Here is a 15,810-nt window from a genome sequence, read left to right on the forward strand (position 1 = left end):
GCGAGAAACGCGAGAGTGATATCAAGCATCAGACATCAAACGTGATTTTTGAGATCAAAGCAGTAATTTCACACGCGATTGACATAACCAGAAAGTCATTTTTCGAGTATTTTCGAAGTTTGAGTCCATTTTTATTTGGCCATGAAGCTGAGCCATCTGTACAAATTTTCCCTCCTTTAATAAATTTTCCATCATAATTTTCCTAAAGAAAAAGGAAAATAATAAAGAGGAAAAAGCAACAAATCGATTTAGTGTACTGTAGAGGTTTCGCACCAGATAGAACCCCGTCGCGCCAAGCGAGGCCAATTTTGGAGCCAAATCGATGCCAATTTCGTTTGGCGGGAAAAATTAATTTTTAATTTTCATTTCTCTTTATTATTCCCAAATACTATATATGTTTATTTGACTTAAAATTATTATTTTTTTCTTGTCAAAGCAATACTCATTTGTCTCCACCTACACTTCTTCCAAAATCAAGAACACAGAAAAATTCCTTCAACAGTTCTGAACCAAGAACTCAATCTTCATCCTTCTAATTTCTTCAAGGTAATTCTCAACTATGGTCTCATCTTCTTCCAGTCTTTTCGATTTTGTTTTCCCCCTTTCACATTTCGATTTTTTGTTTTTGCTCTGTCTGAACTCTTAGGGTTTCTATTTTCCCTTTTGCATGTCTAGTTTCTTGGGTATGGATGCGGTGGTAATGGACTCTGATGAGTGTTCGAAGCCTTCGACTACGGATGGCCAAACTTGGCCACGGAAGGTCCAGAAGCGGAAGAGGGGTTGCATGGAAATAGGGAGTTTAGACAAGGAAGAGAGAGAGGCGAAGATCGATGGCCTTCAGAAGGAAATTGACAGTTTGTTTAAGTATTACGATGAAGTTAAGTGTCAGAAAGTGGATCTTGATTTAGGCCAATGTAGTTCTAGTAATTCGATTGTTGCTGCTCTTATGGAAGAGAGTGAACTACCGTTGTCGAAGCTTGTTGATGAGATTTACGAGAAGATGAGGAAGATAGATCGTGGTGGTGTAGTGGAAACAGTGACTGTTGCATCTGTGAAAGCTTCTGTTCTTTTTGTTGGTCGGAGGGTTATGTATGGCGTGCCTAACGCTGATGCAGATGTTTTAGAAGATGACTCTAAAGAGTGTCTATGGTGTTGGGAGGTACCTTTATATCCATATCGTTTGTTTTCTTATTTATCTCTGCATGTTGGGTATCGTACTCGTGCCATCTTTGAATTAGTTGCGTTTTCTGGGAGGTACATTTTAACCAAATTAGTAGTATCTTTTGGTGTATATTACTGATTGTAAGACGAACTCAGGGCTTTGTTGTTGGTTCCCCGTATTAGTTATTAGTCATTCCGATTTGTTGCGAGTGTATGCAGTCCGATTCAAGATTAATTTCCAATTTAAGAGAGTAACTAACATTCTGTCATGGTTTTGTTCAAGTGGTTATGTTCTGATGAAATTCCTTGAGTTACTCGATACACTCAACATATAATTTCTGCCCCCATAATTAATTCTCGTCACTTTTGTTTTCGACATTATTTATCTTTAGTAAATAGGAGCAGGACATCTGTTCTTTATGTCTGACGGCTTTCTTAGAAATTTTGTGTAGTTTAGTTTCTTTGGTTGAACTTCCCTATATATATTAATTGCTATTGTCCAGTGCTTCATGCTGATCTTCCCCTTTAATTTTAAAGACCAGGGATCTAAAGTTGATGGCAAAATCCACCCGTGGAATATTGAACATTCGCCGCACATGTCGGAAAAAGATTCATGAGAGGGTCACTGTTCTTTCGGGTAGGTTTTTTGGTGTGTGTGTGTGTGTTTAACACAAGCTTGTTTGTTCTTCACTCTTCTGGTTTTGGGTTCATAAGTGATCTATGGAAAATTAACTGTTGCTCTCTTTTTCTGGTAGCTAGAGAAATTTTTGACGTTTGTAACTGCCGCTTTGGCTGTGTAATTGCTGTTGTTGTGGCTCCTTGGATAAGAGAAAAAAATGAATGACATTCCTGTTTACAAATTAATGGTGATATATAGTTATAAACATGGTGATCTACCTAGATTGGGAGAGAAGTTCTAACATAATGTATGAAAGAACTTGATTAATTTGCAACCCATCTAAAATATTTATGGGTGAACTATTGTAGACGTTTCAGTGTATGAGGTGGGATTAAATACTATCTGTGGGTAAGAGTTTAAAGGTAAAAGGGCAAACCAGTTGTATTTCATGGAATCAGGCTCAATTGGATGTCTATCTCCTTGTGTTTCAGGTTATCAAGCCTACCCAATGTTTCTTTCCACTGACCATTATTCTGGGGAACTCTTTTAACTGTGTTAAGTTTTATTACTCGATTACTTTATAGTGCGGGGGTGTCGTAACATGTAATCTTTATTAAAGTTCAAGTAAATGATGTTTTGTAGTAGGTTGAAAGAAGATGACTATTCAAAATGAAAATGTGTATTTCTTATCCAAAAAAATGAAAACGTGTATTGGAATTAAAACAGCTAAGGGCTTTATCTCTCCAAATAGGTTTTGGGAGAAGGAAACTTGTCTGTATCTATAAAGAAAATAACTCTACAAGTAACACCCCTCTCAACTTAGTAAATGTTAATTAGACCCAACTTGGACTTTTAATCTTCAAACATTGGTTTATGAAGAGCTCTGGTCAGGATGTTTTCCATCTGAACTATTGTAGGGAGAGTACATAAGAGACACCTTTTGCTTCTATTTTCTCTTTGATATAGTGATGGTTGATCTCGCCATGCTTCATACAGTTATGATGGACATTGGACACAGTTGATGCTTGATTATCCAATACAATTCTATTGAATCATGCAGTGGTCCAGCCAAATTCCTGTGCTCAAAGCTCTAAATTCAGCTTCATCATTGCTTCTAAGAACCATTTTCTTTGGTTTTTTCCCTCCATGTCACCATGTTTCTTTAACCATCTGTGCAAGAAAGGAATAGTAGAATTTTTGTAGATAAGTATGCTTCTTTTGATTCTTTTTGGGCTTTTGTTCAAACATATAGCCTCTTGGTAGGGCACAGGTTGCACCAAATTCTTTTGTAATTATAGCCTTTTGATGATTTTTAACAATTGAAAGGCTCTTCTTAACTAGTGTTCCGGGGGGAGCCTTCTCAACCCCTTGCCCTTGGACTGTTTTTTTTTCTGGTTTCTATTGGAATATACATGTTTGTTTCTTATTAAAAAAAAGTCCGTGCAATATCTAGAAGTGAATCTCAATTCAATTCTTGAACCTGTTCAATCTTATGAAAGCTGATTGTTAGTTTTACCAAAGTAAAAGGCTTTCTGTTTGAGGGATTCTTAGATATTTCAATGTTTGATAAACTACTTGCGTATGTTCCTTCACTTCTGGACTAATTATAAATGAACTGAGTTTATTAACAAGAAAATTAATGGCAGGATTTGCGTGGTAAAGGTAGAAAGGTCCTACCAATATTTGGTACTGTTCTTATTCATTAGGAATATTTTGGCTATTGAGGTTGAAGTTGACCTAGGATCCATTAGAAGGTTTGCTCCTGTGCATAACCTACAAGTTTCATTTAAAAGTTCAAGTACTTATTTCTTTTGAGAGATATTTATGCCCTTATAGAATCTAACAATTTCCATTCTAATAAGATATCTAAAAGTTGATCTTCACCCCAAACTTGTCGGATACGAGTTTCTAGGAATAACGATAGATGTAGCGAGTTTTCCCTTTTGTTAAATAAGGCATGATTACCGTGGCATGGGTACAGTAAGAGGTTGTTGTCTTTTTCTTGTTTTTTCCCCTCCTTTTTACAATGTTCCTTATGACAGCGTTTCTCCATGATTTTTCTTTAGAGGCTTAGTTTAATGGTTTGATTCTGGAGTTTTTAGTTGATTTTTCCTCCGTTTTTAAGTTATGATGTCTGTCTTATTTCAGCAATGATGTCAACACTACTTAAGTCAGAGACTGATCAGTCTTGCATTCAAGAGTTCACAAAAGCATCAGAAAAGCTTGGTAAAGTATTTGATGAAGCCAAGATCCGTGTACTTGTGGATGGGTTGTCACAGAAGATTGCTACTGAGATGTATGAGTTTTTTATTTTCTTTAAGTCTTCACATTTGTATTCCTATATATTGCTTGTTTAATTTAAACTTCTTATTTCAGGGCTGAGAAGGAAGCAAAACGAGAAGAGAAGCTAATGGTCAAACAACTAGAGAGAAGTCAGCGGGAAGCTGAAAAGGAGAAAAAGAGAATAGATAAGGAACAACAAAAGGAAAAGTTGCAAAATGTAAGTACTATGTGATCTAAAATTTATCATTTTCCTGCTGTTGGCCTAGGTAATGGCATTTCAATTTGTCTTGGTCTTCAATAAAATTGTATCAAGTCTTGGGCTTCTCAAGTGACTTGCCTGCACAAACAATTTAAAACCAGGAAAAGGAGTCAAAAGTGACAGAAAGGGAAGAAAAGCGTCGAGAAAAAGAAGAGAATGAAATGAAAAAACAACTTAGGAAGCAACAAGAAGATGCTGAAAAAGATCAACGTCGTAGAGAGAAGGAAGAAGCTGAATTTAAAAAGCAACTTTCTTTACAGAAGCAAGCTTCCTTAATGGAGCGCTTTCTTAAAAAATGTAAACCTAGTCTGTCATGCCAAAATGACCAATCAACAACTGAATTGATTACATCAGTTCCATTGAGTAAAAAGAGTGAAAACATGCCAGAGGCTTGCACTCAGTTAATGGACTGCACATTTTCCTCAAGTGATGTTATCATTCCTGTTGATATCCGCAGGTATCATTTGATGCATATGGTATCATTTTCTGAGAGCCGTGACTTTCTCAAGGTCTTATATTTATGACATGTCCTATTTTCAGGCAGCATTTGTCTTCTTGGCGCTTCATAGGTCATTCAGTTCGATCAAGAGGAAAAAAGCACTGGGGCATTCGTCAGAAGCCAAAGTCTGAATTGTTCAAGGAACTTAAACTTTCAGCTGGCAGAGAATCAGCTAATGATGATGAATTGGGTGAGGAGAGGCTTGTAGATGGTTGGGAAGAACAAATAATAGGTGCTGGAACCAGCCAGACAGAGTTATGCAGTACTTTGCTTGATGTCAGGAAGTCAAACAGAGGAAAACAGTTGCTGCAGTTTGCAAAGAGCTATAGACCTGCGTTTTATGGAATTTGGTCCACAAAGAGGCAAGTTTCTTTTTATCACAATTCTCAATCATAGCTAGGATCTTTAGTTCTTCAAATTAAGTTTTAGGAAGAGCCTTGATCAAAATATTGACAATTTGGGGACTGGTCAGGATGAAAATTGGAGATATGATTCCACCTTCAACACTTCTTGATATAATGCATCTATCTTTGTGTGTTTTTTATAGTTTTGCATGGACATGATTCTTTGCAATACTTTCTACAGTTTGACTATCAAAAGATAGTACTATGGATCTTCCATTTTGAACTTTAACTATGTTAATACTTTTAACCTAATCTTTTTCCATGTGCCTCAACCAATGATCCACAATTTCACTTCCTCATTGCGTTGTGATATATTGGTTTTTTAAAATTGCTATGCCAGGAGAAACAATTTCTTCCCACATACTTGCAATAATCTTGAAGTGGTTATGTACTCTAGAGGGGGGTGTCTTGCCTGCATGTGTAGCGTGTGGGGGTACCCCTAGGTGGCCGTGCCCACAGTCCAAGCACAAAGGGCCACACATGGGCATATGCTTTACATTCGAGTAAACTTCAATCTTTTTCTTAAGATGTCTTCTTAAAGCAATCCCTTACTAGGAGTCTTTTCAAGTAAACAGTATTTAAATATCTTAAAGGATCATTCATAATCAATTATTAGTGGCTCTGCAAAAGCAATGTTAGAGAGAGTATGAGATAAGCAAATGGAGTTGTACCTACTGCTTATGATTGATCCTTTATGAGATAGATGAAAGGATATACTAGGACATGAAAAAATGAAAAACAAGCCCAAGGACAAAAAAGACCAACCAAGAACAAAAAAGACCCAACACTGAATTACGTAATGAGGCTCCAATCCAAAATGTAAGCTGATTATTACAAAAAAGGCATAATAACAAACTATTTGCATTTCATTTTCTAGTTTTCATTTGGTTCCCTTGGTATCTTAGTTGGTTTGTGTTGTATCTTTGAGGATATCAAGAATATAATTCTGAATGGAAAGTGATATTCCTTAAGTGGATTTAGCATTTTCCACACCTATTTAATACCTCAACCATCCTAGGTCTTTTATTTTGAAATCTTTAACGAAATATTTGTTAATAATTAATATGGCAGATATGTGCATAATGATTCTCGGTTATAAATATTTTTATATCATCAACATAGGCGATTATGATCGTAAGTTGTTATTCTTAGAGTGAAAACGGATGAGGTGTGTTAGCTTCACATTAACTGTAACCAGTCCTTTCATTGCTTTAATGAATTTGCTGAACCAAGCATGAAGAGATTGTTCAAGGTCACAAAGACATCAAGACTTGGTAGTATCTTCAGTTTTGTTCATTTTTATTTTATTGTAGTTTTTCTGTTTTATGGGGGTATTGAGGGAAATGGGTTTTTTAAAGGTATGGAGAGATCAGGGGAGGTTCGGTCTTTAGCTGGGTGTAATGTTTTTCTTTTGGGCATCCATGTCAAAGGAGGAGAGTTGCTTTATATCAGCTTTGTCCCTGATTGGCTCTTTTTGAGCTGTTGGTTTGTAGCCTTTCTTCCCTTCTGAGTGTTTACCCACTCGTATTCTCATTTTTTCCAATGAAAGTTGGGCTTATTTTTTATTTTTATTTATTTTTGTTCGTTTTGTCAGTTTCCCTTAGATTCACTGATTGAACTTTTTTGAAATTTTTACTTATCTTTGGGCTGTTACAACTTTTTCCAGTCATGTTGTTGGACCACGCCATCCTTTTAGGAAAGACCCAGATTTGGATTATGATGTTGACAGTGATGAAGAATGGGAAGAGGTAGTGCATCCACATTTTTTGCTTACAGCTTTATTTTTATTTTTATTTTTTTTGAGCAGCAACCAAGTATTTCATATTTCAGTATTACAGAATTCTATTCTCATTTTGCAGGAGGATCCTGGTGAAAGCCTCTCAGATTGTGATAAGGATGATGAAGAAAATCTAGAAGAGGAAGGATGCGCAAAAGCCGAGGATGATGAAGAGAGTGAAGATGGATTTTTTGTTCCTGATGGATATCTCTCAGAAAATGAGGTGTGAAACACAGATGCTGAGTTGATCTAATATTTTAATGGTGCTAGAGGAATGGGTTGGCACATGAATTGAACCAAAATCTGTTTTTTCATGTTCCCTAAAGTAAAAATATTTTAGATGAACTAATTGGTTAGATGGGTCAGTCTTGGGATGAGTTAATTCCATCTTTTTACATATTTCATAAGAACTTTTATCATGTCTGAACAATGTCCCTTTGAGCTTGCAGGGTGTGCAACTCGACTGCATGGAAACTGATGATGCTGATGAGGTTGGGAGCTCACCTAGTTCTAAGGAAGATATGCAGGGCAAGGAACTTTATAGTTTGTTTAAGCAGCAAAAGCATCTCTACAACATGACAGGCCTTGCACTTAGAAAAAATCAGCCCTTGATTATATTAAATTTATCGCATGAGAAGGATAGTTTGCTAATGGCTGAAGATCTTGATGGCACATCTAAGCTGGAGCAGACTTGCCTAGCAGCTCTCAGTATGCGCTTGATGCAGGGTGGATGTCCCATAGAGATATCAGTTGATGGAATGGCAGATGAGGATCCAGAGATGTGCACCCCAACTGACAAGGACAATGGCACCAGCACCCAGATCTCGACTTCAGCTATCCTTGATTCAGACATGACTGCAATTGTAAGTTCTGTGTATCCTGAATGGTTAAATATTAGCTTTCATGAATTGTTTTAGAAAAAAAAAATACAAAAATAGATTGGATTTTTGCAGATACCAAAATAGGAGGAAGCATGGACACTCTATTGAGAAAGAGTGTCATGGTGAATATGGTTTAACATATTTATACTCAAACCTGTTGCAAACAGATGATTTGCTGAATATTTTATTTCTTCTAAAAACATTGTCTATGGTAGGGACATGGGAAGGAGTCAAGGCAGTAGTATATGTTCAGTAGAAAAACTGAAGATATGGATGAAAGAAATGTTAACTCTATTGTTGAAAGTTGGAAATATTTAGATTAAGAAACTAAAAATTCATAGAAATGACGATTCAGATGATTTTGTTATCTTAATGGTTGTGGAGATTTGAGTATTATCTTGCGCCTTTTTACTTTATTGAGTTATTGAAGAGTGTAATATCCTTCAAGAAATATACACTTGTTGACATTTAAGTTTAAAGTTGACGTTGCAATAGGGAACTCACGTATGTGTTTTAAATCTTTACATTATGTTGTTTCGTGAGATTAATTCAGTTATGAGCTACTTTGAACTCCTGCAGTGTTAAAAGATTCTTACTGTGTTTGAGAGGATTGAAATATGTAAAAGTATGAACAAGTCTATTGAACTTAAGTTTAATGGATATGGTGTTGCTGTATTTGTATGCATGTTTCTTAGCTGCTAGCCTGGATGTCTTGATTCTTCAAAGTTTATGCTTCTCTTGTACTTTAATATTTGATCCTTGATATTGACAAATATATCTTTTAACAGGTTTCAACTATTCAGTCCTGCTCACAGGGCATCAACAAAGTTGTTGAGTCTTTGCAGCACAAGTTCCCCAATGTACCAAAATCTCATTTGCGAAACAAAGTCCGGGAAATATCTGATTTCGTAGAAAATCGATGGCAGGTTGGTTAACTGGTTCTAAATTTGTAACTTTAAGATTGCGAAAGTCTGATACATTGATGCTTTTGAGGTGTGATAATAGTTGGTCGTTTCTTGTTTGACTACAGTTTTGGAACCAAGTTTTAAAAGTCAAAAGAGTTTTATTCTCTCAAATACTTTGAGCATGCATAGGATCTACAAATTGTTCTGGAGGAGATTTTTTTTTTTTGCTTGTCCGTCTGATATGTAACAAAATTTGGATTCTGTTCGTGAATGTCAACTTTCACTTACCCTGTGACATGGATGACTGCGGATGCTTAGATGTGATTTTTAGTCATTATTTCATGATTTTGACCATTGTTTGATCTTACTTACCAGTAAACACGATCTAATGTATGCAGGTTAAGAAGGAGATCTTGGAAAAACATGGTGTTTTGGCATCTCCAGGTTTGGACAAGGATTTTGACTGTGTAGACATGACCATGTGTATTTTACTCAGTATGGATTAACTTCTTTTCTTTATTTGCAGAAAAAGGTACCCGGAGACCAAAAACTATTGCAGCATTTTTTTCAAAGCGTTGCTTGCCACCTGCTGGAAAATGTATTAATCCGAATGAAACTTCACCTCAATCTTTGAAACCAGGTTCAGCCGTCCAAGATCAAAGAACTTGCACGAATCAGCAATAGCATCATCTCATTTTTACCAGGTTTTGTCTTCCATAACAAGCCCAGATATTTGTGAATCTTGTTGTAAACTGAACTCTGAAATGTTTGAAAAGAAAACAAATGTAAGGGATGCCCTCTAGTTTGGAAAATATATTTTTTTGAGCCAATCATGAAGCTAAGTGATACAGAAACATTGTAGTCTTGTTGTATAATGTGAAGTTTTTTTTTTTTTTTTTTTTTTTGTTGGGATTCAAGTATAATCAGCAATAAGAAGCTGTGGGTCAGTTAGTTTTTGTTCTGTTTTGCTGCTGAATGAACTGCACGTGTTAACCAAGTTATGTTCATCTGATGGGGTTGATTGTGTTTGGACCGTTTACCTTCCAAGTTTTGCCAGAATTGTTAGTTTTGGAGCCTATCAATTGGCTTTAATTCAGAAAAAAACATTTCGGGCTAATCTTGTAACTTCATTTGAGCTATAATATTTCACCATCTTGTCGAATCACGTAAACCTCTGTGTTTCTTTTTCTTGTCTTTATCTTCATTCGTTTGACTGTAATTTTTATGCAAATTGCGTGCAATACAATCTTGTTTCAAACCATATCAAATTCTAGAGTATCAAGTTGAATTTGTTGGGATTGATGTCCAAAATCTTGTGTGGGTCTGTAGTTTGTAAACACTTGTATGAACAAATATTTTGTGATTTATAATATATGATATTGTATTCATTTCAGTCTATGAAATGTGAGATATTTTAGTTGCATTAACTACAAATCAATAAACTAAGATCTATGATTATCATTACAACTTATGCATGTATGTAGAGACATACAAGTAGATCTTGCTTTAAGTGATAACTTAAATGATCTGTAATATATGGATAAATGAGGGATATCTTATCCTTGTGACACCACGAGTGTGACTCGTTTTATAGGTATTACAAATGTTATAAAGTGCTACAAATGATCTGATCCTGATCATTCAGACATGCATAGAATTCTCTATACAAAAGAGTTTGTATAAGATCAGACCATAAAATGTTTAATCTTGTTATATAACATCGTTCATAATTGAGACTTTTATTTCACTAGGATGACCATAGGCAACATGACCTTAATCTTGAGTGGGTTGTGAACTTCTGCCTATGAGGGCGGTCATTTGATTTGCATGGGTGAGAGTGGTCAGATTGTCGACTCAACAAATGTACCATTTTGGAGATTCATCTGATTAGGGAACTGGGAACTCAACTACACAACATGAAATTCACTCCTTCCCTTATGCAGAGGTAAGTAGATAAATTGCTCTCTTAAGGGTTGATTTCGGGGCTTGAACGATGTGACACCACACATTCTCTTGGCCCGAGAAGGGTTTAGTCATAGTAGGACTATTATATATTGTTTATTAAAAGAATCAGTGGTACTTGAGGAGTTAGATGTAACTATAGGAGCAAAACGGTAATTTGACCGAGTTGTACTTACGAGCGATCTGTGAATGGTCATTATACTGTCGATTGGTTATATCCAATGGACACAGAAATATATCTATAGTGTGAAGAGTGCAACTGTCAGTCTTTAGTGGAGTGCCTAACAGTTAATGGATGATAGATATCGTAATTAAAAAGGTTAGTCAGTTATTCACGTACCGTTGAAGCTTCAAGTTACATGTCCATAAGGTCCCCTTGGTAGCTCAATGGATTCAAGTTGAGAATCAATTTTTGGGTTAGTTTGAAATATTCAAATTAACAAAAGGGAATTTGATATAGTTAAATTATATATAATATAATTGATATGGTGTATTTGATACATTATTATTTGATTAGATGAATTAATATAAATATGATTTATATTAAATGTCATAAAATAGAAAAAGAACTATGGTTTATATGTTTGCATATGATACAATATTAAAACTATAGGTTATAAATATAATATGATAAGTTAGTTATTGTATTTATTTATAATTTATTAATTTTGAGATAATTAATAATTCTTTTTCTTCAATAACCCCCCTTAGTGGGTGGTTACACGGTTTTATGGCTAACAATGAGATAAATAAATATGATTTCAAAAATCTCATTACAACATCGACGACACAAGTTATCAGATAGCTAATCGAGAGACTAAACGATAAAGCATCGAGTTCACTATACGATAGTGCATTTTACTATACGATCGAGTGTCGAGTCTATGCGATAGACTTCCATTTGCTACATGATCGTTCTGTCCAATACTCGATTGTTTACTCCTTCACTTCCTCCTTGCCTCTATCCAAAATTAATCCGAGCCCACAACTCCTGGATTCTCACACTGAGAATATCAAGATAATCTTATGGTGGTGTCCGTCTGTTCGAGGATCGAGTTTACTCGTTGGTGATCGAGGAAGTTCCAGTTGCTCTTGCGTTCGTGCTGTTCGACGCGTTGGTGACCGATCGAGGGAATATGTGAAGAAAGAGTTCTTCAAAAGTATTGTCACTTGATCCCTTGTATTTTTTTTATGAACCATCATGTAATTTATCTTTAATGCATAATCGTTTCTGTATGATTGTAAATGTTTAAGTGTTGGGATTGGTTTCCTAATTCTCCCAGAGTCTCATAGTTTGTAATCTATACACATTGTTATGAATAAAATAGCGTTATTTTATTTGACATTTAGTCATATCCAATAAATAAAGCTACATGGTTATTATATGAAAACGTAAGCATGTATATGAGATATACAGGTGAATCATGCCTTAAGTGATAATCTAAATAGGTTTGTAGTATAAGGATTAAGGAGGGATACTTGATCTTGGTGACACTATGGATACGACCCACTTTGTAGAGGTTTGCAAGTGTTGTGAACTACTACAAATGAAAGAACCTGACCATTCACGTGAAGACATGCGAGCGGGGGTGTCAAGTGAATGAGATTTACTAAACGAAATCTGAAGAGAGACTAGACGATCGTGGAGTGACACTACACGATAGTTGCTCAGCTGGCCGATAGCTAAACGATCACGGAGCTTTTGCTAAACGATTGCGATGCTTTTTCTAAACGATTGGGCATCGTCTATACGATAGACTTCTACCATCTCCCACTTGCTCAATCGTTTACACGATTGTTCCTCCGGTCTCTTCGTCTAACCAAGTCCATACAAAGCCCACACTTCTAGATTTTCACACCGAGAATACCAAGGTAGCAATTGTGGTGGTGTCGTACTCAACTCGACATAGTCAAGATTTTTGAAGGCCGTTCGTTGTGTTCGTGGTCTTGGAGATCATTCTATTTGTGGTTGCTGTGATCGTTCTGTGTTGCAGTCGTGGTGTACGAGCATTCGTGTGTTGTCATCTTACTGGTTGAACGAGCGTTCGTGATCAAGGGTGTTGAAGATGAGTCTTCAAAGGTATATGTCATTCTTCCCTTGATCTTAGTAAAGCATGCTATAATTTTGTTTTGTGCACGATCGTAAGTTTCCGTTTCTCGATTGTAATTGTGTATGTTCAAATACAAATGTAATTTGGAACGATCATTCCGCTGCTCATGAACATCCTCATGTCCGATTTTCTTCAATTGGTATCAGAGACAGGTTATTCTGATATTCCAAATTTCACTTCTGTTTTGAACTTCTTTTACAGTCGTGGTGGGTTTTCTGCATTGCGTTTATGGATGGCATTGATGAATGTTTACGGGTTAATTGCCTATGTTTAAAGTTTTTTTTTTTAAATTACAAAGTGTTAATTTGTAAGGGCCCCTGCATATTTGGGCATAATTAACATGCTATCGAGTCTGTAATTCAAAGTGTTTGAGTTTGTCGAGTTGTTCGTGATAAAGTTTCGAAGCATGGAGATGCGGTTCTCAGTGAAGAAGAAGACCAAGAGTTGGTCGTGTCGTGTAGCCTCAGGTGAACGATTGTTAGGATTTAACTAAACAATCGTGTCGATTTTTCTATGTGATCATGTAGTATTTACTAAACGATGCGGTAAATCGTTTACTCTATCGCGTAGCATTGGTTGCCTGATCACGTAGATGCTGAAGATAGATGATCGAGTGGGAGTATTTGATGCTTATCGTTTAGTAAAAGGTGCGCGCTAAACGATCATGTAGTTAGCATGCCTCATCACATAGTCACTGACTACACGATCACGCAGTATACGATACGAAGGGGCTCGCTCAGCGATTGTTTAGACGATAGTGCTTCACCTCATCGTTATCGTTTAGACGATCGTATAAGGCTTGCATTGCAGAGCGTGCTGCACGATCGTGTACCTCGTGCTTCATCGCATAGTAAAAGGTACATGATCGTTGCTAAACGATCATTTAGCTCTGAAAGCGTAGGCAAACGATTGAGAAAAGCGTTTGCTCTTTCGTGTAGACGATCGTGAGGTGTTTGGTGCATGATCAGCAGAGACACGCGAACTTCAACTGGACGGTTCAAGACCCGGTTCGCCTGTTTGAACTGGTGACTCTTTGTATTTGTAATAGTTAGCTTTAGTTTTTTGAGGATTTGAGGCAATTTATCTCGGTTCATCAACATTTGTTTATTATACATGAGTTGTATATGGTTTATATGGAAAAGTGTTTGACATACAGATTTGAAAACCACCTTAGGTTGTGCCATTATTCATGCATCATGTATTATAAGAGTTATAATATTGCATGATGAAATTACAAGAGAGCATGCGCATGCATCATAAAATATAAGATTTATATTTGTGCATGCAGTAAGCATATTCATGCATCATCTTTACATTATAAGCATTATAGTATAAAGGTGAATGGAAGCATGTTTTTTTTGGTTCGTTGCTTGCTTGTATAAAAGTTATATAAAAAGGTAGCAATGAATGAACAATGCATGGAGTATGACACATAGGCTGTTTGTAAAAGTTATGAATGCCCTGAATGTGTTTGCTTGGCGTTGTGAATGTGTTTTGGTTGTTTCTGTTATAAGCGTTATAATAGAAATTAGAACTAAAATCAATAAGAAAGAGTTGCATGCGGACTTAAGGTGAACTCATGTTTTAAAAGGGTTTTAAAATTGGATTGAGATAGACCTAAGTTCAAAGTTCTAATGGGATTAGCAACCTAGTTTAATATTTTTAAATTGGTTTAATAGGATTAAATTGATTGGCATAAAAGATTAAAATTGTATTAAATCTATCTATAAGGGATCTTTTGTCTAAGGCGGGTTCTGACTAGGCTGGGGTACTTAAGCTGATGAAAACGGAACACCCCTACCTGGGAACCTACTTGGAAAGGTGAATTAGATAGATTTTTTTGCAAGCATGCGACAGTTGGTTAAAGACTCCGTTAAAGTGTTTAATGGATGATGATCAAAAATTGTTTCAACTATTCAAGGTAAAAGTTACTCTTGGGCAAATCTAAAAAGTCACTTAGTTAAAATTCTTAGCCGTGTTTTTTCTAATTACACTAAATTCTAGGTTATAAAATACTCAGTGGGAGAAAGAGATGTATATGATATGTCAATGATTCCACTCACGTTTCTCCCTGAATGTTCATGTCGTGAGATTCATGCTTGGCCTCGTGGTGCCCTGGGAGCATCCCCCTTCGAATGATGTTTGCATGAGTCAATATCAAGGTGGACGGAGAGAGTGTTTATAATAAGTGGATGAAGGGTGTGTGTCAACATGTTTTGTCATTGGTTCACACCGTGAGATCATTCTGTACTCCCTCGTGGTGCCTTGGGAGCGTCCCCCTTCGGATGGGTTTTGTGCAGTTGGTCAAGATCAAAGCGAATTCTAGAAATGGATAGGGTCGCTTTAGGTTTTGCCTCAATCGATTTTTTTTCTCTTCAGATTGGCTGCTTGAGGCGAATCTCTAGGGCCTAAAATGGTGGGTCATACTTACGAAAAATTGTTAAGTAAGTTAATAATTTCTTGTCCAAATCAATGATGGCTAGTCGTTATAGGAGTAAAAGTTGTTTTGGTATTAATGACTACTTGAGAATTTCTCAATTTAGAGGAGGGATAATTGACCTCCATTCGACGGATTTTTTCCTAAACCTTTGAAGCGTCATTGCGAAACTAGATGTCAGACGGGGTTCATGTTAGTTTTGCTGAACCTTATTGGGTGTTGTTTGTTTTTACAATGGGTATTTGCTTAAAACCTAATGTAGGTCAATGTGTTTTTGTTTTTAGCAACATGTTTGTATTTCCATTTAAAGTCTTTAATTTGACTGATTACATACAATGGAAAGAGTCTTGTAAAACATTTTTTCGTGGTAAACAACCTCGAATTTGTTATGGTTGAGGAATGTCCTCAAGTTCCGACCCTTGATGCACCGCAATGTGTTTGTAATGCATATGAGGTATGGATGAAGGCTAACTCATTGGCCCGACTTCACATATTGGCTAGCATACCTGATG

At 36.2% G+C, this 15,810-nt stretch overlaps 1 protein-coding gene across 3 annotated transcripts; it reads left to right on the forward strand.

The window, feature by feature from the left end:
- Nucleotides 1-254: 254 nt before the first annotated feature.
- On the forward strand, nucleotides 255-9,642 carry LOC120080387 (chromatin assembly factor 1 subunit FAS1). Of its 3 annotated transcripts, XM_039035033.1 has the most exons (14): nucleotides 255-546; nucleotides 647-1,159; nucleotides 1,699-1,798; nucleotides 3,929-4,076; nucleotides 4,157-4,280; nucleotides 4,424-4,779; nucleotides 4,863-5,183; nucleotides 6,892-6,973; nucleotides 7,085-7,225; nucleotides 7,452-7,865; nucleotides 8,672-8,809; nucleotides 9,187-9,232; nucleotides 9,315-9,320; nucleotides 9,429-9,642. In XM_039035033.1, exons 2-14 carry the CDS (start codon nucleotides 668-670, stop codon nucleotides 9,470-9,472), a joined length of 2,412 nt encoding a protein of 803 aa, XP_038890961.1. In that variant the 5' UTR covers nucleotides 255-546; nucleotides 647-667; the 3' UTR covers nucleotides 9,473-9,642. The 3 variants fall into 3 exon arrangements, with proteins under 3 accessions (XP_038890961.1, XP_038890959.1, XP_038890960.1); XM_039035031.1 differs by having other exon boundaries at nucleotides 256-546; nucleotides 9,315-9,642; XM_039035032.1 differs by having other exon boundaries at nucleotides 257-546; nucleotides 676-1,159; nucleotides 9,315-9,642.
- The last annotated feature ends 6,168 nt before the right edge of the window (nucleotides 9,643-15,810 follow it).

The sequence above is a fragment of the Benincasa hispida genome, chromosome 6 (assembly GCF_009727055.1).
Source record: "Benincasa hispida cultivar B227 chromosome 6, ASM972705v1, whole genome shotgun sequence".
Taxonomy (NCBI): Eukaryota; Viridiplantae; Streptophyta; class Magnoliopsida; order Cucurbitales; family Cucurbitaceae; genus Benincasa; species Benincasa hispida.